This window comes from Rousettus aegyptiacus, unplaced genomic scaffold (genome assembly GCF_014176215.1).
Source record: "Rousettus aegyptiacus isolate mRouAeg1 unplaced genomic scaffold, mRouAeg1.p scaffold_m13_p_8, whole genome shotgun sequence".
Taxonomy (NCBI): domain Eukaryota; kingdom Metazoa; phylum Chordata; class Mammalia; order Chiroptera; family Pteropodidae; genus Rousettus; species Rousettus aegyptiacus.
Genome location: NW_023416311.1, coordinates 41071867 through 41098526, shown reverse-complemented (window position 1 = coordinate 41098526; position 26660 = coordinate 41071867). Strand labels below are relative to the sequence as shown.

Genomic DNA, 26660 nt, shown 5'->3' with positions numbered 1-26660 from the left:
GTCATGTAGTGTTTAAAATACGCTGGAAACTCACAGTTCAGAAATGTGGAGAGAGATCAGAGCAGAACCAATATGCTCTCTTCCCATCCAGTCCGACGCAGCTTTGGAGCCTCAATTCGAAACACAGCAAATGCAGAGCAAAGATCGCCTTTTCCTCTCGTTCTTCTCATCCCCAGATTTTTACTCTGAATGACTAATTCAGTTTCTTAGCCTCTGCCAGATCACGCTCGTCGGCCTACTCCAACTTACAAGGCTATTGCAAATGTACTTTAACAGGCTCCTTTACGAACACAGCTTCTCTTCAGCCATTCTATTATTAGATTTATAGTTCCTGGAAAGTTAATTTCTCTAGAGGATCTCTGCCGCTCCTACACAGCAAACACCATACAGGCATTCAATTAAGAGTTAATGAGTCTACACCTGAAACAAATATAATGTATGTCAACTGTAACTGAAAAAGTTATCTAAAAAAAGAGTTAATGAGTCATATATATGGTAATGGAAGGAAACAGAGTTTTGGTGTTAAGCACGCAATAGCGTATACAGATATTGAATTTACAACGTTGTGCACCTGGAATTTGTATGTTATTAACCAATGTTACCTCAACTTAAAAAAAGTTAATTAGGAAAGAAAAGCACAGGAGAGGCTATGTATATAAAATTCGATGACAAATGCTGTCTTTTCCCTTTTATACTAGAAAGTAATCAGGCCAAGTGACTCACTGGTTTTGGAAGACGGAATAAAAAGAAAGCTCAGAGTTGACAGGAAAAATGGTTGGGAAGTGAAAAAGGCAGACACTGGAGATTCCAAAAGCCCTAGATCTACCGCTCCCTCGCACTCTCCCGCCGTAGTTCAGAGAAATGAGTGTGACCACAGGCCCCCTTTAAAGCGGAGGCACCGGGAAGTGTCAAGCGGACCGCGGCGCAGCCCCGTGCGGGCGTCCAGTTAGCCGTCAGGCTCCGCGGCGCCTTTCGCTGGGGCCCCGACCCCAGGCCGGCCCTGTTAACTGTGGCCACAAGTTACCTGCTGGTCTCGAGCGAAGAATAGCGCTCCGGCAAGACCTGGAGGCAGCGCTGAAAGAACCGCACGTGCCGGTCCCGCAGGAAATCCAGCCGTTCTCCCTCACCGGTCCCAGCCTGCCGCTCGTCCTCCGTGGCCGCCATGCTGCTACGGAAGCGACGTCGGCTGTGACCCGGAAGCAATTGGCGAGCAAGGCAAAGAAACCGGTGAAACCGTAGGGCGAGTGCAGAGGGCGCGTGCGCCCACCGAAGACCGACCCAATCGGTCATTTAAATGACTCCGTACAGTCAACAGAAAAATTTAAGCAAGATCTTCTCTCTCCTGCTTCTCCCTAAGTAGCGTACGACCCAACCTTATGTAATCTTAAGCATCAAAGGTTTGCAGATACCTCGCAAATCTTGTAAAATTCAGCCTCCAAATCCACAAATCTCTCCAGAACTTTTAACCGCGTTCGTGGGAGGAAGCGCAAGGTCAACAACTTCAAGGTCGCTTTGAGAAAATCAAGGCCCTAAACAACTTGAGGATGGTATACATGAAAACAGAAATAAGCCAGTTTAAATTTGCCAACAGACTCATTTTTGAAAGGCCAAAATTTAAAGCTGAACGGATAAAGCAACTAAACCTAGAAATCAAGCCATGGAGATAAACAAATGTTTATTAAATAATTATTGACACTATAAAAGTTCAGAGACATTCCTAGTCCTCTCTAGAATATCAGAAATGTTAAATATATATCTCAATGCAATATACACACAACATATATTCATATGTATGTGACTCTTTGCATCATTTTCTTTAACAATTCTAAAAGATTTCCCTCTTTGCCTGAGTCAGTGTGTCATCCTGCATCGCTGTTGGATCAATCGGCAACAGCAAACAAGCTCAACATGTTCTCCAATTACCCATATGCTAAAAAATGAAATAACGTGCTTCTAGCTATTTTTCAAAAGGAGGGATTTCAGCTCCCTTTAAAACTTCATGAAGTCTTGGGGGGAAAAAATCCAAGTTCCTTATAATTATGAGCTAACAGAAATTTGAGTATAATTTTAATTAACAGCTTATTTAGAAAATGGATTTCTTAAAAACAACCAAAGTGCCTTGTATAATTTTAGGTACTAGTAACTACTTATTCACAGGTTTTCCTGCATGCCTTTTAACAAATACCACATTAACAAATGGCCAGTGCTTCCTTACAAATAAAGAGGCCACAATCCTTGCCCTTCAGGAACGCACAGTCTAGTTTACTTATTACAATTAAGATTCTCTTTCCCCCACCCCACTCACACAAATATCCGTAGATGTTCAAAGTAGAGTAATACCACACACACTTAACTTACTAGAATTAACTATGTGCACTCTATACATGCTCAAAAAGACAGCCTTATTCAATTTGGCCCTTAGAGTGAAGCCAAATAGTCTTCTGATTCTTAGCTCAAGAACCAGCTATACGTTCCAAATACTTTTATGGTGGATTCACATTTCTAGGTAAGTAAAAGGCTTTTTCATGAGTGATTCTGAATATACAAGGTTTTTGATATATTCATGACAGACTCTAACCCCACATAAAATGCACTCTACATTATTAAGAAGACTAGATCGAATCTTCAAAGTATGGTAATAAAAGAGCATCCATATCTGAATACTATTCAGCTACTAAATGATAATGTTTGTATTACATAGAAAGACAGGAAAATGTGTAATGTTAAGTGATTATAGTGACTAAAATGTACTCTCTGACTACAGGTATTTTAAAATATGTAAGTATATTTTTGGAAAAAGTTCCCCTGGGGTGGTGGAATGGGTACTTTATAACATTTTTTAGTGATTCTTCCTAAATTTCTTATTAATACACTTTTTAAACCAGTATAAGAAATTTCTGACATCTTTTCTATGAGCTTGTAACTGAAGACACTTTATATGTTTATCTATATACTTTATTATAAAGGGTCCATATGATAAATTCCTCATTTATTTTAGATTCAGTTAGAAGAACTAGTTTCTTCAAAGAAACTTCCATACTTTCTTTTATTAAAAAAACAAAACAAAAAATGCCGTAAGAATCACATTGCCCAGTTTGCTTACCTTAGATAAATGAAATTGAAAGCTGCATTTATGTGCAAAAAAGAGCAACATGTTAGTAAGCAACACTTAAGAGACCCTTACTTTCCTGTATCTTATAGCTGTTCAGTTCTGTTTTTAAATTCCCTTGCCCTGTTCTATATTTTATTTCTAAACTGCCTCAAAACATTTTTTAAAATTATAGAGAATGAGTACTACAAATAAAATGGGCATTCCTAATTAAGAATGTTTTGTTACTTCTATTTTGCACCAATAACTGTATAATTAGAATTCAGTTTCCTTTGTAAGTTATCTACACTGAATAATAAGTGTCAAATAAGGAGAGGTTTTGACCACTACTCATAGTAAATTTCTAAGTCATCTGACTTAAATGTATCAAGTTATAAAGATACTCTAAGATAAAAGCCATAAGAAACAAGTTTCCTATATTTAATATGTATATGGTAACTTTCCAATAAGATGGGAACTAATAAAAGTTAGCAACTAAGATTTTATAACAGGAAAAAATTGAGTTGTTAAATTGTTACATTGTGTTTTCATGTACAAATGTTTGAAAATGTTTTAAAATTTAAAATTGTTACATTGTGTTTTCATGTACAAGTGTTTTAAAATTAACGCTTTGGCCAAATATTTTGAGGCAAACAGAAGCAGAAAAGAAAACTGCACCAGCCAGGAAGATGTGAAAGACAAAGATTTTATAAATGTGTAAAGTCCAGAAAGGCTGAAGGGAAATTTGGAAAAGCTAAAGGAAACTGAAAAGTTTATATCAATAGTACAAATAATAGGTTATATATGAGGTGTGAGGCAAATTTTTAAATTAAATATTCTTTATATAAAACAAAGCATGCTTCAAACAAATAGAAAACATTACACAAAAATGTAGTAAGTGACAAACTACCAATTTGGTAAGCTTTGAAAAAAAGTACTAATTTTTTTTTAGAACTCAAAAATGAAAAGCTTTACATTTTTGTTACTCAAGCTAATTTACTTCCAAGATATAAATGTACAAAATTTAGGTTTGAAAATGTCACTCTGTGATTGTACCAATTTATTTTTCAATGCCATGACAAAAACAAAATATCTTTAAATATTCTGAGTATTTAAGTGAAATACTATTTATAACATAAACTTATCTAAAAAATTTTACATCAATAGCCCAGCATACACAATAAATACCTTCTCAGTATAAACAGGGAATACTAATGACAATACCAAATGGAACTTAGTATCTGTCAATTCACATACAGCACAATAATCAATCTGATTAGGCTAGTGATATTTAAAGAACGTGATTAGTCACTCTGTCCTGTTATAACTGAATATGCTAACATTCTCATCAACTGAATATTAATTTCATTATCTCGCATTCTTTTCTAAATTCCTTGTCTCCAGGTTGGAACAGCCCTACGGAAAAGAAGAGAAGAGCAATCATAAATACATGTAAAATTTTTTTAAAAGCCTACCTGATTAAATGTTAACTTTAAATGCATATAAATTTGCTTTCTCAACTTTTTATTGTAAAATATACATACATAAACATGTATTATTAAATTACTAAATTACCCATTCAAATTCCTTTTTACCTATGTGGGATATGTAGAAGTGGTCCAGAGCCTGAAGGCCCTATCTTTTTGGTCCGTTCTTCCCAACCTTTGGTAGGTTTGTAAAGCCTAGAGGGATCTCTGCTAACATTGTTTTCAACCTGTAATCAGAAGTAAAATGAGTACCAGTTAATTTAATGAACTATTAAGTTTGTACTTGTAAGATCCTTAGTAACAGTTTTAAGAAAAATACTTAATGTTAACTAAAAAATAAAATTGTTAGTAACCTCTTTAGCAAACTTCTAATTGTGCTCGTATAGCTAAAATAAAATTTGGACTGCATCAATCTATTAATCGTTAATTTATTTTTCTACTTCAAATATTTTATTATATTTCTATTGTCCTATTTTTTTATATTCTGAGGGAAATGTGATGTAGCAAAGTATGTTGGTGGCATAGCCAGGTGATAAATGTAGGATAAATAACCACCAGTAAGTTCTTTGTTTCATCCACAAGAGTCACCAACCTATTTAGCTATGAGTATCACTACTGAGATTAAGCAATGCTCATAGCTGCCATGGGTCTAAAATAGAGGCTCAGATAGAAAGAATGAAGAAAACAACAGAGTAGGAAGAGAAAATTATTTTAGGGTAAAAGAAAATTAGCAGCTTATCAGGTGAAATGGTAGAAATCAAATAATGGTTGCTTAAAGTTTACTAAGCTATGCATGTAATATGCAAATAAACAGGTATGAAATTAAAGGATAGGATACAGAAATGAAGCTGGATATAAAGAAAATAGATTTTATGTTAGCATTCTTACAAATCAAGGAATTATAATAACAAAAAAAATAATCCAGTACAGCGTACCTTTTCTTTTAATTTTGCCAGTCTCCTTTGTTTATCTGCCTTTTCATCCTCCTTTGACTGTTTATCAAGAATTTTCAATTCAAGTTTATATAAATCCTAAAAAACATATACCGACCAAAAAAAATAATAACATTAAGAAAGTAAAATCAATTACATTTGTTTCAAAATTTAGTTACTTGGAAGTACAATTAAATTACCTTAAATATCAATACTCTTTCAGTATTGACCTTTTCTAACAAAGAGATTTATTTCTTTGAATATAAACAATACATGCACATCCCATCTGAATCACTTTCTTATAGGTGTTCTTTATTTTATGGTTCAGTCTAAAACTCCTTTTTAATATGTAAGTTAAGTCCATTTTCACTTATCAATACAGGTATGTCTGGTTTTAGATCTTTTTTTGTTTGACAGGTTTTCTTTTTTCTTCATCTTTTATTATGTGGTGTGCTTACCTTTTTAGAGATCAGGCATTTTGTTACTTAGGGAAATTTTCTTATATAGCCTAAAAGAAATTCTACTATTAATGTGTTTATGTCTATTTTCTTGTACTTCCCTTGTTTTTTGCTTTATCAATATTATTGCTATGTATTTTGATGTGTATAACATTCTGTAATAGTTATAGTCATAATAGTTTGTACCCTTTTCATTTAAAAGTATACTTCCTTGTCTTTTTAAATACCCTTTGGACTGAATTCCACTTTATTAGATAATAAGATGGCAATCTCTTTGACTAGCATTTTTCTTGTATATATAATTAAAATCAATTATAATCCTACCTCTCAGCAATAGCCTTGATTCCTTTAGGTATACTTTCGAGTATCTACAATATGCAGGGTACAGAGGTGAACAAAAGGACAAAACTTCCACCTTCATGAAGCTTTTACTATGGTAGGGAGATGGACAGTGAACAAGCAAATCAACTGTGGGGGAAGCCAGTTTGGCAGAGAAGACAGACATTCATGGCCTGGCCCACAAACCACAGTTGCACTCCTCCAAGCTGCCATTTATGCTCTTTCTTCTGCTTAGGATCTTCTCTTTGCTTCCCCTTCTCCTTCAGGATTCAACTATCACCTTCTCTCTGACACTTATAACTATGGTAAGCTTTCCTCTCTGCATATCCACCTCCTAAAGTTCTCTGCCCACACCTTAATCACCACACTATTTACCACTTTATCCTGAAATCTCCTAATTATAGATCTATCTTTGGTTTGCTCATTTGGTAGGTATGACCTCAGATATAGTCAGCACTGAATTTTTGCTGAACTAGAAGTAATATCACTATGTGTAACACTGAAAAATTATTTGAAAATATAAAATTTACTCACTCTTTCTTGAAATCTGGAAATTTCATCAGCAGCAGTTTTCCTTTTTTCTGCCTTTTCTGCTTTTTCCCTTATCTCCTTTTCGAGTCTTAAAAATTCTTCCTGTTCTTTCTTCTGCTGGGTATAGTTTTCTAGAAGTAATTTTAATTTAAACTGGCGTTGGCGCTCTTTCTGCTGCTTTTTCTCTTTCTCTTCCTCTTCTTTTAACTGGGAAGCATATTTCATTGACATTTCTATGCTTTTCTGTTTTTTCCAAGCTTCGACTGCCAATTTCTGCTTCTTCCTTTGTTCTTTTTGCTTTTGATTATCTTCTTGTTTGTTATTAAAAAGCACAGATACGTTCTCTGCCTTCTCCTTTAACTTGAAAATTTCCTCCTTTTTTTGCTGTTTTTTAGTTTTCCAATTCTGAATAGACTGATTTTAAAAAATACAGCAAGAGAAAAGTATTTTAATAATCGAAAGCACCTTAAAATACCACCTTAAATCCATCATTCTATAAAGAATATTGATTGCAAGATGCTGGTTGTTTAGGTTTTCAAGGGGTTTTTATTTTTGTTTAAACCATTGCAATTTTTTTCTACTCTCTTTAAAAAAAAAAAAATTAATGCCTTTAAAAACCCTCGATAAACATTTATTCTTTTGGCCTTCCTCTTCCTCTCTTAATTTCCAGGTTTCACAAGGGCTGCAAATCATTTGTTTCTGTTCATGGAAATATCCTTTTCCTCTCACATGTCACGTCTGTTTCCAGGGTTCTTTTTGGGCTCAGAACACTTTCTGAGTAACATTTCTCTGGTCAAATATCAGAAGAATTAAAAGTGAGGTGGTTGAGACCATGGGCTCTGAAGCCGGGCTATTTAGGACCAAATCATAACTTTGTCATTTACTAGGTGTGACCTTGGATGAATCACTAAAGTTCTGTCTTCATTTTGCTCATCTGCAAAAGTGGTAGGTAACACCTATGGAACAAAGTTTCTGTAAAGATTAAATGAGTCAGTGCCTGGCATGTAATGCTACTTAAGTGTAAAAAAAAATAATAATAATAACAAAACAGCACTATAGCTTTATATAGGGTATGTAAAGATAATTAAAAACTCTAGCAGCCTCCTCTATGCCTTAAAGGATATAGCCACTGAATTACTTTCCCCTCAAGTCAGGAAACTATTTTCTCATCTTTCCTCATGGTGTATGATTAATTTATTCAATAAATGCCTATGGTGTATGCATGTTATGCAAGGCAATGGGATAGGAACCATAGATTATTAAAACAATACCAAATGCCAACTGACACAGTGCTACTCAATGTGCTAGTTCACAACAAATCAAGGATTCATGCCAGAATGTAAATCAATGCACTGCTTCCTTCAATGAGAACGTTTTCTATGAAAGATAAGTCAACTGAACTAAACAGTGTGCTTACTGGGTAGCTAGCTGATTCTGGTGCAATCACTTTACTTCACTGAAGACCAGTCAGTAGTAGTTTGGAAACTAACATCCAGTACATGGTCCAATTTTGAGTAGCATTGTATAAATACTAGAATATATTCTAGTGTGTATATCTAGAATATATTCTAGAATATATTATGATATCACATATCACATCATAATAAAGGTATAAACAAAGTGGTAGTGAAATTCTAGGGACTACTTATGTTTGAGTGGGCGAGAAGGAAGCATCATCTGATCTGGGCAGATTTTGACAGGCTGGGATTGAGGAGGAAAGAATGGAGGTTACAGAAACTGAGAATAAGATAAGCAAGGATACTCAGGACATAAATTTCAGGGTATGTATGAAAATAAGTATCTTCATTTAGGTTAACACAGAACATATTAACAGAAGTAGGAAATAAAAATGGTAAATCTCCTACTCAGCATCTTAAACTCAGTAGATTCAAAACTACATTCCTTATGCTTCCCCCCAAACTTCCTTCTTCTCCCCCACATGTCCCACTTCAGTAAATGGCACCTCCACTTTCATACCTCCTCATACCTTACCAACCTTATATTCAATTCATCATCAAATATCAGGAAACAGTGGTTGGGAACAAGAGTTAGCTAGAATTAAGGTACTTTAACTTTATTACAAGAGGCATTGTATTCATTCTTTCCTAGAGAGGTAGTTTTCAAAATTTAGCTTGCAAAAGAATAACCTAAAGGACTTGTTAAAACACAGATTACTGGGCCCCATTTCCAGAGTGTAGATTAGGTCTCAGGTTGGGGCCTGGAAAATTCTAACAAGTTCCGAGATGCTGCTAATTTTGCTGGTCCAAGGACCTCTTTGCTGGTTTAGGGACCCCATGTTTTCAGTATTTTTGAAAAAAGCCCAAATCATTCCTAACAGATTGTTATTTTGAATTTTTAAAAATGACTTACGTTTCAAAAAATTTTCTTCAAATCCCAAATTTCAATCTTCCTACATTTAAATTATTTTGGAGGGATGAAATGATATTTCCTCTAAAAATTTAGACTAAACACGGAATCAATATTTCTTTAATGCTCCTTAGGCATGTCATCTATTGAACAGTCATACTTCTGTTGTTAAATCAAGCAAGATGAAGTTTATGATAGCCGAAATCTACAAAAAAAAGTGACTCCGACTTACCATCTAAACCCGAGGTTCTCAACAATGGGTAATTTTTGTTCTCCAGGGGCCATATGGCAATGTCTGGAGACATTTTTGATAATCAGAACTAAGGAGGTATTATAGCATCCAGCGGGTGGAGGCCAGGGACACTGCTAATCATCCTACAATGCACATGACGGCCCTCACAGCAAAGAATTACCCAGCTCAAATAGTCAACTGTACCAAAGTTGAGAAGTCCTAATATAAACTAAAGCCCGGGAAATACTTTGTGAAAATGGAACTTTTTAGATATTTGCTACACTTCAGTTACTCTTTTCTCTGGGGTAGCCAAAATTGTGAGTCTTTCAATTTTGAAGTTCCAAATCTCAATGAAACTTTTAAGTGTCAAAGAATTTTTTCTACTGCCTCTTATTTTCTACTAAGTACAACATGGCCTTTGCTGGCAAGATGCCTTTTATCAAAAGCCTGAGTAGACCTGGATTTTCCACATTTCTGGTGGATATAGAGGATTCTGCCCACAATCAGAAATTTTCTGGCCCATTGTATTATTTCTTGGGGTAGAAATGTTTGGCTTTGAGAAAGTCCAACTGTATAGTTCATTAGTTAAATTTACTTAACTTCACAATGCCTGTTTCACCTTCTATAAGATGAGGGTGGGGTGGGAAACAACAACATACCTCATGGCGTTGTTGTAAAGTTAATAATATATGTAAAAGAATTTAGCACAGTTCCTGGAACACAGAAATATACAACTAATAATAGCTATTTTCATTATTATTACCTCTTTTTTTCTTTCTTCTAGAGCCAGAAATTTTTGATACCATTTCTCATGCTGTAGAACTTCATCTTGTGTTCTTCCAGGAAGGTGTTCTAGAACTTCTCCCATAAATGTTGATTTCCCTTTATGTTTGTTTCTCACCTTTACAAAGTTCTGGTGATCATAATCATCCCAGCCCCCTTGTCGCCCTCCTGTTTGCTGAAGGAATTTTTCAAAATCTACCACTTCTTCTGGAAGAGTACTTGGAGTTACTTTGTCTATAGGTACTTTGCTTGACATTGCTCTAAAAGCTTTCTCTGTTTCTGAATTACCCAAAGCCCATGTGTCAATTTTTCTTGATATGGCACTCAACTCATTATTAGTTGTTTTCTCTTCTTTAGTAAGCTCTTCATATCTAAAATTTCAAAAATAAAGTTTGAATAATAAGATACAAACCAATCTATATTAATGTTATTTTTTCTTTGAATTTAATTATTGCTCTTTTCATGTCATCTTCACCATTTATTATTAATATTTATAAATCTATGTCTTAAAAGAGTTTCCTCAAAGAATAAAACCACCTTTTAAATTCTTATGAGATTTTATATTGTGCAAATATAAATGAAAAGTCACTTTAAACATGAAAAGCAATCTAAAAGTTAAAACAAAAGAAAAGAGGTGTTTTACTGCTTTTGTGTAGGACTGATATTAAATATATAACAAAATGGTTTGTATACAACAACTTAGTAGAGTTATTAAAAAATAAAGGTCAATAATTTTATATGAAAATCAGTTTAAAACATACATTAACCTCTGCTCTTCCTTAAAAGTGTTAATTGCATTTTCAATTTCTTCCATCATTTCTCTGAGTTTTTCAACAACTAAAAAAAAAGAAAAAATTACGTTATGTCGTATTTCGGTATGATGAAGAATAAAATATTAGGGGAAAAAGGGAATGTTCCCTTAATTTAAAAACATTTCATAGCCTAAAGGATCAGAAAAATGTGCTTTTGAAAGCTAATTTTTATGACTACAATTTTTTTTTTCTGATTAGGGACTCTTTTTCCTATGCATACATATCATTAAATATCATTATTGCTTACAAAAAAAGGTTTCACTCTACACATTCTGTTTTGTGACTTGCAGTTCTTATTTAACCAAATGTTGTGGTTAACTTTCCTTATCAATATATATATGGCTGCTTTATTCTTTTTATAGCTACATGTTATTTCATTATCTAAATCTACTCTAATTCATTCAAATAATTCTCCAACTCATGAACCTTTAAATAGATGCAGTGCTGTAGTAAACATATTTGCATATACTATTTTGCAAGCTGAAATATTTTTACAGGATAACTGATAAAACATGAAATGAAAAGTATGTCCACTTTATAGTATGCTAGACACCATCATATTGTTTTTCAGAGGCTCTGCCAAATTAGTTGCTGAGAGTGCCCCTTACTATGAGAGGCAAATATTTACCATTGATTTAATTGACGATTTTTGTGATAATAAGCCCAAGCACTTTTCTCTTACATTTTGTATTTCTTTTGCTATAACGTACACTTTATAATATTTGCCTATTTTTCTATTAGGTTGCCCTTGTTGTTCCAATTTGTAGGCACTTTTTATATATTATGGATATTAGATTTTTAAATTACATATATATTACTAATGTTTTCCTAATTTGTCTTTTGACTTTGCTTATGGGTTTTCTTTTTTTTTTAAGTAGTCGATTTTGCCCACTTTTTTCTTTATGATTTGTCATTCTTATAAACTATAACACAATTATAAAAATATCAACCCATGTTCTCTTCCAGTATTTTTATAGTTTCATAAATTTAATAAATAATTGTAATATTTATATGCCATTTTTTTAGTGCTTGCGATATTATAATCACTGCACAAATGCTTTATGTACATCGTCTCACTTCGTCCCCACAACAACCCTATGAGTTAGGTTCTATGATTATCTATATTTTAGAACTGAGGAAATAAAAGCTCAGATAGATCAAGTAACTTGCTATCACATAACTGATAGATCAAAGATTTGACCCAATACGTGTCTGACTCTTAAGCCCATACATCTCGAGCACTTCACAATTCTGCTTTGATCTTTCAGGAATGAATGATACAATTCTCGCCCCCCCCCCAAATACTATTTAACCATTTCTTTAGGCATTCAAAATGCTTCTGAAAGGCAATTATTTCAAAAAGCAAATGATGGGAAAAACATTAGGCTAAGAATCAGGAAAGCAGTCTTTTTTTCCTCTTCATTAGCTGAATCTAAATCTGTCCATACCACAGATTTTCCATCTTATAAATGACGTTAATACCTGTTCTACCTACTTCATAATTTGTAAGGATCTGATAGCATTTTAAAGATGAAAAAATCTACATAAATACTAGATAGTACAATTCTCCAATGTATCTCTAGCAATCTGTGACTGATAAAGTAGTGCTTAGCTCCAATATTAAATAAAAAAAAATTTTTATAAAAGTTCTTATTAGAAAAAGGTAAATTTTTCTAATGAACAACAGAAAATACTTATATGAAAGTATATAAAATCTAAATGTACTCACAATCAAGTGTAGGCTTCACATCTTTTAACTGATACTGAAGTTTCTTTACATTGTTGTGTATTTTGGCCAATTGTTGCTGGATTTTTGCTCCTGTAAGGAAGAAGTACATACTTTAAAACAATTCTATGACAAATGCATTTACAGTTCAGGATCTACACTTAAGACTGATCACCATCACTGAGTAAAAGATAGCCAGGAACAATTTAAAAATGAACAAAAGGTAGTTATAAGTGTCAAAACAGCCCAAACATTTTAAGTACACCTGCTCTAAATAAAGCATCTCTCAATTTCCTCTAGTATTTAAAAATGCAATGGGTTAAATCTTACTATAACTTCTGCCAAGAAAATGCCTCTTTTTTACTCTGTGAAGACTGAGTTTTAAATACATGGATTAGTAGCTTCGGTTTAGTCATGTTTTGTTGTTCAACAGTTTTTTCTTTTCTTCTTAATTTGTTATAATTTGTGGAAATAGAATTTGAAATAGATCTTAACTCTTGTTAGAATATTAAAACTGTCTAGCCAATATTAATTCTATGAATATTGACAGACTTCTAATGAGAATTAACTTCATCTAAATACATCCTCTAAGATGGGGGCCAGTGATACCTACTGGTATCAGTGTCATGGCCTTAGGTGAAGAGGTGCCTTAGGTGCCATTTATTTAGTGGTACATATGCTATAGGTTGCCATGCTCTTCCAAAGGACCAGCCTGAAAATGTTAGGCTCACAATGAAAGCCTGAAAAACAGGATGGTCTCAAAGACATTTTCAGATGTTCTATATCAGCAGAAGAAAGACTGGATTCTTCTTTCATATATTTTTTCTGAAGCAATAATCTTAAACATTTATTTAAATTATTAGGTTAACATATATATAGTCATATGTATGTATTTGTATAATACATTTAATAGTGATATTACTTCATCATCTTTGGGTACTTTATTTATGCCCCATTCTTTTTTTTCTTGCAAATCTTTCACAAATGAGCATGAAGCACCAGACAGCTATATCCAAAAGTCCTTAAAAACAAATTTTATAAAAAAGTTTACCTATAGGTCTAGAGCTAGGGTTAATATTCAAAACAAATGTCAAATATATATATGTGACTTTGGCTTGTTCTTTGTTTTATTAAAATTCAAGAGTGCCAGAAAAGCGGAAAATTTATCCGATGTATTTTATAGGTTCTGAAACACTGTTGAAGCATTAGATCAGGAAACTTCTCTAGTAAAGTTAAGTAATTAGGAAAGTGTTTTTTGTTGTTTTCTTTTTGCCATAGTTTAATCAGCTATAGCAAAACCACTTTAGGGAAAGTGATTTTTTTATTTATCCATTTGGAACAGCCACTCTGTATAAGCAAACCATTTAAGTTCAACTTTACACAAATGCAGGCTAAAATTAGGTTATAATATTTGAGATAAGAAAAAGGTTATTTATGACTTCTGAGCTATAATATGGGAAGGGAAAAATTCTATATTCTTATACCAAGAAAATGCATTCCATTCTTTCCTAGATAAGAAAAATGTAAAGTAAGAATAAAGAGAGGCAAAAGTATAGAACAAAAGAAATAAAAAGATAAAAATAAAGTTGCCTTAAAAAGGAAAATATCAAGTAACTTAAAGTGCAGAGAATGGAGACACTCTACTTAATGGCATGATCGAGAGATAGAAAGATCAGCCTCCCAGTTGACTGTAAAAGAACTGCGGGAAATTAAGACATATTAAACTATGTTTAGATTTTTCTATGAATCAAAGAGAAGGACTGAAAATTTGGTTTTTATATTAGGTACTGTAGTCATTCAAACAGAAAAGGGAGAATGATTCTTGCCATTACCTAACAAAAGATGACTTTTTAAAATAGTGGAATCATATTCTGAAAGAGAAAACTTACTAAGAATTTCTTTTAATTGGCTATGAGGGATTACCATAAGAAGTATAATCTCTATATGTCAGTATTTTATAAAGCTTAGTTGGTTGATAATCACTAGTCTTCCTTTAAGCAATGCTTAGCAGATTTTTTTTATTATAATGTAAGAATTTTTCTAGATATAAAATCTACTCTACAATGAAACAAGGTATTCTTGTAGAATTCTTTATTAAGGCCAACATTTAGTACACTATTAACAATGGCTGATAGTCACAGCAAATAATAAAACATTTTCTGTACAAGCTATGAAACACTTCCCCTTTCTCCCCAGGAAGGCACTTTCTTATATGGCATCTCATGGGATGCACTGGACAGCTCCCTGAGGTAGAAATAGTAGGTTTCATAACATGGAAAAGTAACCTCAGGTTTAAGAGATTATGTAATTTGATCACTTCATACTACTCCTAAGTATAGGCTCTGAATCTGTTGATGTTTACTTAGTCCAGGTCTCAGTCAACTACAACAGGGTGATGAGCTAAGATCAGACAGCTCAGAAAATTTTAATAACATTAACTGGGGTGTCAACCAAAACACAACATCCTCTTTTTCCTATTAAATAGGAAGAAATACACATAGAAAACAATCCAGTTAGAATCACTAAATACTGACCTGAAAAAATAAATACATATCCCTAAAAGATATTCATTACTAACTAGAAAGTAATGTGATAGAAAATATAACACTCAATGCACAAACACAAAGCACAGGGCAAAACTACAACTTTATATCACTCAATAGTTTTTGTTCATCATGAACTCAACTTACTTTCTGTTTTCCTGCTGTTAATCAATTTATTTTCCAATTCTTCCAGCATATTATGCTCAATTCTGAAGTCACTTTTTTGGTTGTAGAAATGACTGTGTTTATCTTTTTCTATGTTAATAACTCTTTAGGAAAAGAAATAAATGGTATAAATATGACTTAAATATATTTTTAATTGTTTAATATATGAAGACACTCAAAATAATCATTACTTTATTTTTGGATTAATTCATCTAAGGAGTCAAAATATAATTACTTGGATAATAAGGCTAAGAAGTCAAAACAGTAGTTAGAAAAGCACTAAGTTCAATTAAAATCACAAGAAATTTGAATTGTTATTTAAGTTATAAAATGTTAATTTAAGAAAATACAGTCACAGATTTGCTTTCAAAATACATAAACTCTTGGCTATTGATTTCAGCTCAATCTCATTGTGGCCTGAAAATGGCCACCATGCTGATGGCTGCTTTCAACAGGAGATATTGTTAACTTTGTAACCCGAACCAAGATATTTAACCTTTGCTAGTATGAACCTCCTCAATGCTAAAACGTGAATAATAACAGCTCTCCACTACCCAATAGGGCTGTGATTAACACTACATAAGATAATATATATGAAGGATTTTTAACAGTAAAAATGTACTATGGAAATGCAATTAATATTGATTTTAAACTAAAACTTTAAGAGGCAAACAATCTATGAAAACAAAAATTTTAGTATATTTAAGTAATATTGCCTACATGTACTTCAGAGTTTCTTTGGATTTAGTCCATCTACCAATAAGAAGATCTAATGTTAGTTTGAGTCTTGGAGTAAAACAAAACAAATACTGTAGTACCAAGAAAGAGGCTTTTTTGGTTGTTTTCTCTCTCCCAGAACGTAGAATATGAGCAATTCTTCTCTAATCCTGAATTTAAGGAGTGGTGGAGTGTCTCTGGCCGGTGACTTAATTTCATACAACCTGAGGGGCAACTATAAAAGGCTGAATTCCCAATCCTTTTCACTTTGGCACACAGAGAGAAAAATTTATTTATAAGGCATACTGGGAAAAACAGATGAGACTGCTCCAGGCCGTACCTGGCTGCCCCACAGGCTGAGGGGATCATCACTTAGCACTTGTGTTTGGGAGAGGAAGCAACGGATAGACTTGTAATGTCAAATAAATTTCAATCTGAAGGTTAACTCTAATGGATTGAGGGTGGCTACTAGAGTCCTGTGCTGAGGACTAGGAAGCCCACCTAGGTGTGGTTAGTAAGGAAAACTACTTTAAATAAATAGAAATTTCTAGCATTGATACAGAATATGCTATGATAGTAAGTTAGTTATGTTTTACCATTCCTGGATTAGACCTATTAACTTATAAGACATTCAAACGTAATAATGGAAACAAATTGTCAAACACATGAAAAGATGCTCAACCTCACTCACAGTAAGAGAAGTGGAAATTAAAACTACACCATGGTAACACTGTACACCTATCAGACTGGCAATTTAGCAGTATTTGTCACATTTGCAAATTCATATACCTTTAACAGCATTTCTACTTCTATGAATTTTTCCTAAAGATACATTCATACATATGCAAAATGATACGGACCTAATCCTAATTAACTGTAGCACTGTTTGTATTCTACATACCGATAGGAAAAGTTCTCCAAGATCCACTCTTTTTATAAGATTTTATACAAAAATGTTAATCATACCCCAAAGTAGAGAATGGCAAATTGACTCCCCTCATATATCCTCAAATGATATAACCCTCGTATCACTCTGACTCAACAATTTTACCTCTTTTTCTTCTCTTGGTTCATCCGTCTTTCTTTTCTTTTCTTTCTCTCTCTCTCTTTTTTTTTTGCTTACGTATTCTAAAGTAAATCCACTACATTATGTAATTTCACCCCAACATACTTCAGTGTGCCTCTCTAAAGATTATGGATATCTGACTTACATAACAATAGTTATGTCATTATCATGCCTGACAAGATCAATAATTCCTTGCTATCTAAGATATATGCTTAAGTTAAAAAAAAAAAAAAAAAAACAGTAAAACCAGATCCAGAACAGTGTGTACATTTATATAAAAGAGAAAATTTGAATATGTATTTTTATTTCCTTATTAGCACAGATTATAAAATATCTGTGGTAGGATACTTAAGAAATCAAAAATAGTGGCTGTCTGAGGGGAGAGGAAGTGGGTGGTTGGGGTCACGGGCGAAACAGACTTTCCTCTGTTTACCCTTTAATATGTACTGATTTTTGAACCACGTGAATACATTACTTATTCTGAAAACAGAATTATATATAAATTGTGGGGTTTTTCCTTTGATTTCAATGAGAATTGTTGGATAGAAACACTCCTCCAATGGATTTTTCTAATACTCTTTCAATGAGTTTTTCCAAAACCTTATAACAGATGCAGTAAGCCTAATCAGAGCTGCTAAACTAACACATATTGGTAGAAAAGGTATCTATACTGGCATAATGTACTGGTTTGCCATGTGTACAGATATTAACTGCTTGTGGATTACCCTATCTAGAGAGAAATATAAACCCAAACCCTAGCCTAGAGTCCAATTTTTATCTAAGGTAATGCATTTTGAAAATCAAAGGGAAAAAACTGTTTTCTCAAATTCTAAGGATTAAAAATACGGTAAAACTATTATATGAATGCAGTGAGATTTCAATCTCCCAAAGCTACAGTATGGTATCAAATAGTATACTTTTTAATTGGTAGAATTTCTAAACAACTACCACTAATTCTGGTCCAGAGACCATTTCTTACAAAAGGCTCCTTTTCTTTTGGTTCTTCAGCAAATTAATACAGTATAAATTCAAGGCAGTGTTTTGATAAAGCTCACAACTATAGGGTAGGGTTAGGTGCTCTGAGTTCTTTTATCATTCCTCATGATATTTATCATTTCATCATGCTGTTGACAACTTTGAACATTTGATAAAGATCACTAGTTATTTGAAGAAAAAATACATACACACTACAAATTAAAATTTCTCAATTAATCAATCTAGTCTTAGTGTGCCAGATGGATTTGAAAGGGGTAGAGACCAGGGAGGTAGACCAATTAAAAAACCATTTCGAAAAAAATAACTCAAGGGTACAGACTGTTCATTAAACTTAATCACTCACTCAAATATATTTACCAAGTGCTTACCTTGATAAGTGAAAATGTACTGAGTCTATTATTTGATATGTGAGATCTAAAGAAGTAACTGCTTTGTTTCCCTTGAAGTATACTGTGACGAAATGGTAAAAGTAAATAAATAAAATTTAAATAACTCTACTTAAAATTATATTAAATAGTCTATTATCATTTGCCTATCTTATACTTCCTTACCTTTATTTAATATTTGAAAGGCTAGTGACTAAAATTTCATAACTTACTGTAGAAATAGGATGATAGGGAATTAACTTTACATTGTTCAGAATAAAATGGCTAATAATGTTATTTAAAGATAATGTTCTCATACTTACTGATTTTTAAATTTTTCTGCTGTGCGTATAAATTCTGCTTTCTTAGTCCGACTAACTTTCTGCTTCCAGTTTTGGAGCTGAAAAGAACGAATTCCACTTGAAGTACCAAAACAGCCATCATTCTGCATAAAAAAAATATATAAATAAATAAAATAAATTTATCCTCAATAATAAAAATGGTAAGAGATCAACATGGAATTTTTTTCAGAGATAAAAAAATGCCAATAATGGAGATTCTTGGGGGATAATTTTATCTATTCATCCATCATAGACACTTAGGTTGCTTCCATATCTTGACTATTGTAAATAATGCTATAGTGAACGTGAGAGTGTGTATATCTTCCAAGTTAGTGTTTTTGTTTTCTTCAGATAAATACCCATAAGTGGAACAGCTGAATCATATGGTAGTTCTTTTAATTTTTTGATGCACCTCAATACTATTTTCCATAGTGACTGCAAAAATTTACATTCCCACCAACAGGGCACAAGGGTTCCCTTTTCTCTACATCCTCACCAACACTTGTTACTTATTGTCTCTTTGATAATAGCCATTCTAACAGGTGTCAGGTAATTATCTCAATGTGATTTAGATTTGCATTTCCCTTAATGATTATTTATGTTAAGCAACTTTTCATGTACCTGTTGGCCATCTGTATGCCTTCTCTGAAAAAATGTCTATTTGGTTCCTCTGCCCATTTTTTAATCATATTGATTTTTTCTTCTGCTATTGAGTTATACAAGTTCTTTATACATTTTGGATATTAACCTCTTATCAGATATATGATTTGCAAATATTTTCTCCTATTCAGTAGGTTGCCTTTTCATTTTATTAATGGGTTCCTTTGCTGTGCCACAGCTTTTGAGTTTGATGTAGTCTCCTTCATTTTTAGAGAATAATTTTGCTGGATGTAGAATTCTTGATTGACAGTTCCTTTCTTTCAGCATTTTGACTTCATTCCACTGCCTTCTGGAGTCCAAGGTTTCTGATGAGAAATCAGCTGTTATGTGTTGACTGCATCTCTGTTGATGATTTCAAGATTTTTTGTTTTTGTTTCTCTACTGTTTGATTATGATGAGTCTAGGTATAGATCTGAGTTCATTCTACTTAGAGTTCACTGAGTTCCAACAGCATATAGGTTAACATTTTCCATCAAGTTTTCAGCCATTATTTCTTCAAATAGTCTTCCTCTTCCCCTTTGCTCTCTTCTACTTCTGAGATGCTATTATACATGATGATCAATGGTGTCGCACAGGTCTCTGAGGCTCTGTTCATTTTTATTCATTCTTTTTTTCCTTCTGTTCTTCAGTCTGGATAATCTGAACTGACCTATGTTCAAGTTTATTGCTTCTTTCTTCTGCCAGCTCAAATTTAGTTCTGAGTCACTCTAGCGAATTTTTCATTTGAGTTACTGTACTTTTTAACTCCAGAATTTCTATTTAATTCTTTTGTTAAAAATTTTTATCTCTTTATAGACATTTTCTATTTGGTGAAACATCATTCTCACACTTTATTTTAGTCTGTAGAAATGGCTTCCTTTAGTTTTTGAATATATTTAAAATAGCTGATTTAAGGTCTTTGCCTATCATGTCCAACAGCTAGTCTTCCTTAGAGGCGGTTTCTTTTTACTACTTTTAAAAAAATTTCTCCTGTGTGTGGGCTGTACTTTATTTCTTTTCAAATCTCTTTTTTTGTTGTTAAAACTGAACAACTTAAGTAATATAACGTGGCAACTCTGGAAATGAGATTCTTTCCCTCCAAGGCTTCTTGTTGCTGTTCGTTTAAGGCATTTTCCTGAACTAATTTGGCAAAGTCTATTTTCTTTGTGTGGCACTGAATTCTCTGCTTAGTTGTTAGATAATAATTGAGTGGTCAGAGATTTTCTTAGATATCTTGAACCAATAAGTCTTCTAGCCTTTGCTGAGGGGGTCTGTGTGCACTCTGGAGCATGCCTTTGACACCTGGGTAAGCAGTTTACAACTCTACCTTAGCCTTCACTTCCTACTTGCACAAAGTTTCTAGGTCAGACAAAGATAAGATCTTAGGACTTTCTAGGTCTTCTCTGGTGTATTAGTTTCCTGTTGCTAATAAAACAAACATATCACAAATCAATTTACAACAAACTTAGTGCCTTAAACAACACAAGTTCTGGAGATCAAGTCAAAATATAGATGTTGGCAGGACTGCATTCTTTTTAAAGACGTCAGAGGAGAAGCCACTTCTTTACCTTTTTTTCAGCTTTTAGAGGCCACATTTGTTCCTTGGCTCATGGCCCCTTCTTCATATCACTTTACTCTCTTGCTTCCATCACTGCATCTCGTACCATTGGTTCTGATCTTCCTGCTTCTCTTTTATAAGGACCTTTGTGAATACACTGGCCCACCCAAATAATCTAGGATAATTTCCCCATTTTAAGACTCTTAATTTAATCACATTGGCAAAGTCCCTTTTATCATGTAAGGGCAAATATTCATAGGCGCTGGAGATTAGGATGTAACTATCCCTAATTGGGGGGAGGTACACATTCTTCAGTCTACTACACTTAGACAAACACACAGCCCTATGTATGTGTGTGAGCTAGAGGAAATCTATTTTAAGTAATCATTGAAAGTAAGAGAATGAAAATAGTAATTACTGAAGGACTACTCCAAGCGGTCAACTGTCATAAAATACAGGCCATCATAGGGAGGTCACTAGAAACAAAACAAGCAGTCTTATTCTGGTACAAAATTAGGATATACACTAGTGTGATACTGTCAGAGATACTTTAAAAAAAAAAAAAAAAAGGCCATAATTCAACAGCTAAAATGATCAAAAGGGGAATGGCTCTTGAAAAGACAAAGAGATTTAGAGTCTTCAGTCTTAAAAAACAATGGCTGATAAGGATTATGAACAAATAATATCCAAATAGTAAAAAGCATAGATAGGGTACATTATCACTTCAAAGATAATAACTTCAAAATAATTGAAGGGAACTGTTATGGATTGGATTATGTTCCCCCCCCCCCCAAATTTGTAATAGTGAAGCCCTAACTTCCTTTGTGACTATATTTGGGGATAGGACATTTAAGGAGGTAATTAGGTCACAAGGATGGGGTCCTAATCCAATAGGAATGGTGTCCTAATAAGAAGAGGAAGAGACACAAGTGATCTCTTTCTCTTTCTCTGCATGTGTACAGAGGAAAGCCCATGTGAGGACACAGCAGGAAGATGGCTGTATACAAGCTAGGAAAGGAGGTCTCACCAGAAACCAACCCCGATATCACCTTGATTTGAACTTCTCAGCTTACAAAAGTGTAAAAAAATAAATTTCTGTTATTTAAGCCACCTAATCTGCATTATTTTGTTATGGAGGCTGTAGAAGACTAAAACAGGGATTTCAGATGTTTTGGCGGACATCTCTAATAGCATGAGGTTGTCGTCGGAAAAATCATCTCTTCTCAAGAGCACAGCTAGTTTCATTGTTAGAATCTACAGGAATATTCATTCAAGTAGTCATATGACAAATATTCATGTTCAATGTTAGGGTACAGAATTTGAGTGTATAGGTGTGTATGTGTGTGGTATGTTGAGGGAACAGAAAGATGGATAACACATAGTTAAAATCCTTTAAAAAATTGCAATATGGTACAGAAAAGATTCTGATTCCTTTTTTAAAAATCCAACACTCCTGAGAAATTCTACTCCATTACATGTCATCTATGAGGCTCTTCCTTCCCAAAAGTAGTTAGAGGGTCTAAAGCAGGATGTCTCAACCTCAGCACAATAATATTTGAACCAGATAACTTTTTGTTGTGGGGGGCTGCTCTCTGGCCTCTACCCACTAGATACTACTGGTATACGCAAACTATCCCCCAGCCTCACACAGTTGTGAAAAACAAAAATGTCCCCAGACATTGCTAAATGTCAGGGACTGATATAATATTTAAAACATTCCAACCTTGGAGAAGGCAAACCTCTGAGAATCACCATAGTGGAGTGATAAAAGTGTGCATCAATAACAATATTAGGCGACTTGTGAGAAATGCATGGTTATAAGAATTTAGAGAAGAAATAATTTTGAACTAGAGTAAGCCAGAAAGGTTTCATGGATAGAGCCAGTAGATGGTGAAACCACTAGGGTCATACATTTAAAAACTATTTTAAAATATTCTATTCTATAAAATATTCTATATTTTAAAATATTTTAAAGTATTCTGCATATTCTGTGTGTGTATATATATGTATGTGTGTGTGTATGTATATATATATATAAAATATATATATATATTCTGAGACACTTGGGTCAGAGTTACAATAATAAAGACAATTACAAAGGATATGTGAGAAAATTTGCCTGAGGTGGAATTTCTTGAATTTGTATAAGACACTGTATTTCTTTAGAGGAAGAAAAATATGAAACCTGCCCTTAGCTCACAACAACATTTCTTCAGGTTTAGACTGGTCCACTAATATTTAGTGAGCATCTACTATGCTCCAGGACTACGCAGGCACAGTTCTTGGTACTGAGAATAAAAGAGCGAATAAAACTTCCAAAAGTTTCTGCCCTCATAGAATTTACATCCCCAGGGGTAGGTGGTGGGTGGAAAAAGACAATAAAAAATAGATATAAAACGTGTAATATGTCATATGGTAACAAGTGCTATGGATAAAAGGGGACAAGATGTGTTGAGTAAGGGGATTCAGTCTGGGGAGGTCATGGGAAGAATCACTGAGCTGATGACATTTGAACAAAGATATTAAAGGCAATGACAGTGCTAACCATGGAGAAGAGCGTTCAGAGCAGAGGGAACAGCAATTACTAATCTCCTGAGGTAGGAGAGTGCTTGGCATGTCAGGGGGATCACCAAGAAGCCAGAATAGCTACAGCAGACTCAGAGCAGGGCACTGGTGAAGAGGTGACAGGCAGGTGGTGGGGTCAGCACATAGACTCTGGAGACCATGGAAAGGATGTTGGCTTTTACTCTGACTGAGATAAAAACCACTTGAAGTGTCGCCACTACACTGAATAACCCTGGCTGCTCAGAATACTTTAGGAAGACAAGAGTGGAAGAATAGAAACCAATTAGGAAAGCATTTCAGCCAGTGGAGAAATGATGGTGCAGACAAGGGCAGTAGTACTGGAAGTGTTAAGGAGTGGGATTCTGGATTTATTCTTAAGGTAGAACAGAGAAATTGCCTATGCTTTAGGTGTGGGCTATAACAGAATGAGGAGTCAGGGATCCTTGGCCTGAGCAAATGGATCCATCAATTCTCTAAGGGATTCTCTAGTCCTAACTGTGGAGAAAGGAGTCCCAAAAGGATCTTTGAAAACACATCTGCCTCGGACCATCCCATATTCGATTCCTCCTTGTGTTCCCAGGGCAGATACAATCATAGAGCAACCACCAATTAATTACTCGGCACCGAATCTCTCTCCAACCAAGTACTGTATTAGGGGCTTGCTTCCCAGACAATCTCCATAGCTCAGGAAGGTGCATTCTATCAGTTCCAATATTTTTAGGGAAGAAACCGAGTCACCGAGAGGATAAGTAGGTTACTATCAGAAGCTATGAAGCGGCAAAGCCAGGGTTTCCACCCAGGTGGTCCTCTGAAACTACACGTAAGTGGCTTTGTAAAAGCAGTCAAATGCACAAACGAACAAAGCGCACCGCCGGGAGTGAGCCAGGCCCCGAGCAAAGGGAGGCTGACTCTGCGCCTCCCGGGGCCGCGCTGCAGAGACACCTGTTCGGCGAGGGCCGAGGGGCCCCGTCCCGCCTCCGCGGCCTACAGCCCCCGCGGGCCCACGCCCGCCACCAGACAGGCTCTAGCCCTCCTCGATTTACCTGTTGCGGCACGGGCGCTGCTCCCACGCCGGTCCCTGTGGCCGCGCCCGGCGCCGCCCCCGCCACAGCCCCGGCTACCGCGGTAGCCGCCGCCGCCACCACCACCGTCGTCAAGGCGGCCATCTTTCCTCCCCAGCCGCTCCAGCCGCAGCGACCACCGCGGCCTGGGGGTGCGGGCGCGGGGAGCTGCCAGCTCTGCACGCAGTTCCCTGCGCGTCCAGGCTCCGCGGGGATGCAGGGCGGGGCGTGGGTGCAGGACTGGGCGTGGATGCGGGGCGGGGCCGGGGGCGGGGCTGGGGCGCGGGGCGGGGCGGGGCGGGGCCGGAGTGAGGAGCCGGCAGCCAGCAGAGTGGAGGATCTGGGCGCGGCCCGGCTAGGGCGCAGGCAGAGCAGCGGGTTTGTATACTTTTTCCTGTGCACATATCTGTTCTTATTCGGAAAAATCTTTCTACGCTTTATACCTTTTGTCCCCAAACCTCCAAGAAAATTCATTGTATTTCATTCTCATACTTAAGTACATTCGCGACACATAGAAATAGCTATAATATCTCTCTATATATTTTACATAATAGAACTTCTTTCTAGGTTTCTACTAAGTGCTGGTGAAACAGTCTAAATGAAAAAGCATTATCGATGAGCTTGAACAATGAACTACACTTTACTTTTCAAAGAAACAAAACGGAGCATGCCCCACTCTATCAGATACCAGAGACAGTTGCACTCCTAAAACTTGAGGTTTGTCTTTCCTTAACTTCTTATGTATTTGCATTTCTTCTTTCTTACACCGAAAGTCTTGGTTCCTTAGAATATCAACATATTAGTTATTTACTTTTTCTTGCAACAATTATTTAGTTCAAACTACAGTTCTAATATCACCACTAACAGCAAACCTACTAAGCGACATTTAAGACCATTTTGCAGTTCTTTTCGTCCTTAGAATGTCCGGGACAGGAGGATATCCAGTCTGGGTGTTGTGTTAAAAGTTTTCTGAAATTTGTCTTTTCTCTCTGTGGTTATAGAATCAATTTGTATACAGTTGGGTTCTTTTGATTGTATTTGTGTTTTTTTTTTTTCTTTTTGGTTTACTTTTTAAAAAATATAAATTGTGTAAGTCAAAATTATGTGACAAGGTATATTTAAAGAAGTCTCACTTCCAAACACATGTTCTCTGTACCATTTCAACTTATCCTCTATGTGTAACCATTTTTATGAAGTTCTGGCTTGTTCTTTTTGCAAAAAAAAAAAAATGAATATAGATAGATATCTATATCATATTTTTTTCTTTTTTCTTACAAAGACATGTAACAATTGTATTAGCTTCCTAGGGATCCTATAATAAAGTATCACAAACCGGGTGGTTTATAACAGTAGAAATTTATTCTTTCACAGTTCAGGAGGCCAGAGGTCCAAAATCAAGGTGGCAGCAGGGTCGATTCTTTCTTGGGGGCTCAGTGGGAGAATCTGTTCCATGCTTCTCTCCTTGCTTCTTGTGATTGCTGGCAACCAGTGGTGTCCCTTGGCTTGTGAAAGCATTGCTCCAGCCTTTGCCTCCATCTTCGCATGGCCTAGTTGCTCCCTTGTGTGTTCATGTCTCTGTGTCCAAATTTTCTTCTTCTTATAAGGACGTCAGTCATTGGATTAGGTTCCACCCTAATAGAGTATGACCTTATCTTAACTTGATTACATCTACAAAGACCTTATTTCCAAATAAGGTCACATTCACAGTTTCTGGGTATTAGGACTTCAGCATATCTCTTTGAAGGATACAATTCAATCCCTAACATGCCTTACATTTTTCACTTAATATATCCTGGAACTCACTGATAACAGTTCATAGAAATCTCTCTCATTTTTTGAGTGAAGGTGTAATACTCCATTGTTTTATTCAACTAGTCATCTACTGATAG

The 26660-nt window shown here is 35.0% G+C and overlaps 2 protein-coding genes across 6 annotated transcripts in view; both read right to left on the bottom strand.

The window, feature by feature from the left end:
- The window catches only part of PGGT1B (protein geranylgeranyltransferase type I subunit beta), a 43164-nt gene extending 41978 nt beyond the window's left edge, over nucleotides 1–1186 (bottom strand). For 2 of the 3 annotated variants that reach the window (XM_036226085.1, XM_016147435.2), the window contains exon 1: nucleotides 1025–1184. Coding sequence is in view for 2 of the 3 variants with exons in the window: in XM_016147435.2 (XP_016002921.1) it covers nucleotides 1025–1164 (140 nt within the window). In the remaining variant the exon portion in view is untranslated. Of the gene's footprint in view, nucleotides 1–1024 lie in introns of all 3 variants that reach the window. The other variant, XM_036226084.1, reaches the window with a different exon arrangement.
- Nucleotides 1187–3778: 2592 nt separating this feature from the next.
- Nucleotides 3779–26660, bottom strand: part of CCDC112 (coiled-coil domain containing 112) — a 196383-nt gene continuing 173501 nt past the window's right edge. For 2 of the 3 annotated variants that reach the window (XM_016147422.2, XM_016147431.2), the window contains 9 exons: nucleotides 18931–19052; nucleotides 15446–15567; nucleotides 12759–12848; nucleotides 10979–11054; nucleotides 10198–10588; nucleotides 6839–7249; nucleotides 5511–5606; nucleotides 4684–4802; nucleotides 3779–4504 (listed from right to left, as the gene is read on the bottom strand). In XM_016147422.2, the coding sequence (XP_016002908.2) occupies nucleotides 4474–4504; nucleotides 4684–4802; nucleotides 5511–5606; nucleotides 6839–7249; nucleotides 10198–10588; nucleotides 10979–11054; nucleotides 12759–12848; nucleotides 15446–15567; nucleotides 18931–19052 (1458 nt within the window). In that variant the 3' untranslated portion in view covers nucleotides 3779–4473. Of the gene's footprint in view, nucleotides 4505–4683; nucleotides 4803–5510; nucleotides 5607–6838; nucleotides 7250–10197; nucleotides 10589–10978; nucleotides 11055–12758; nucleotides 12849–15445; nucleotides 15568–18930; nucleotides 19053–24753; nucleotides 24992–26660 lie in introns of those variants that run through there. The other variant, XM_016147405.2, reaches the window with a different exon arrangement.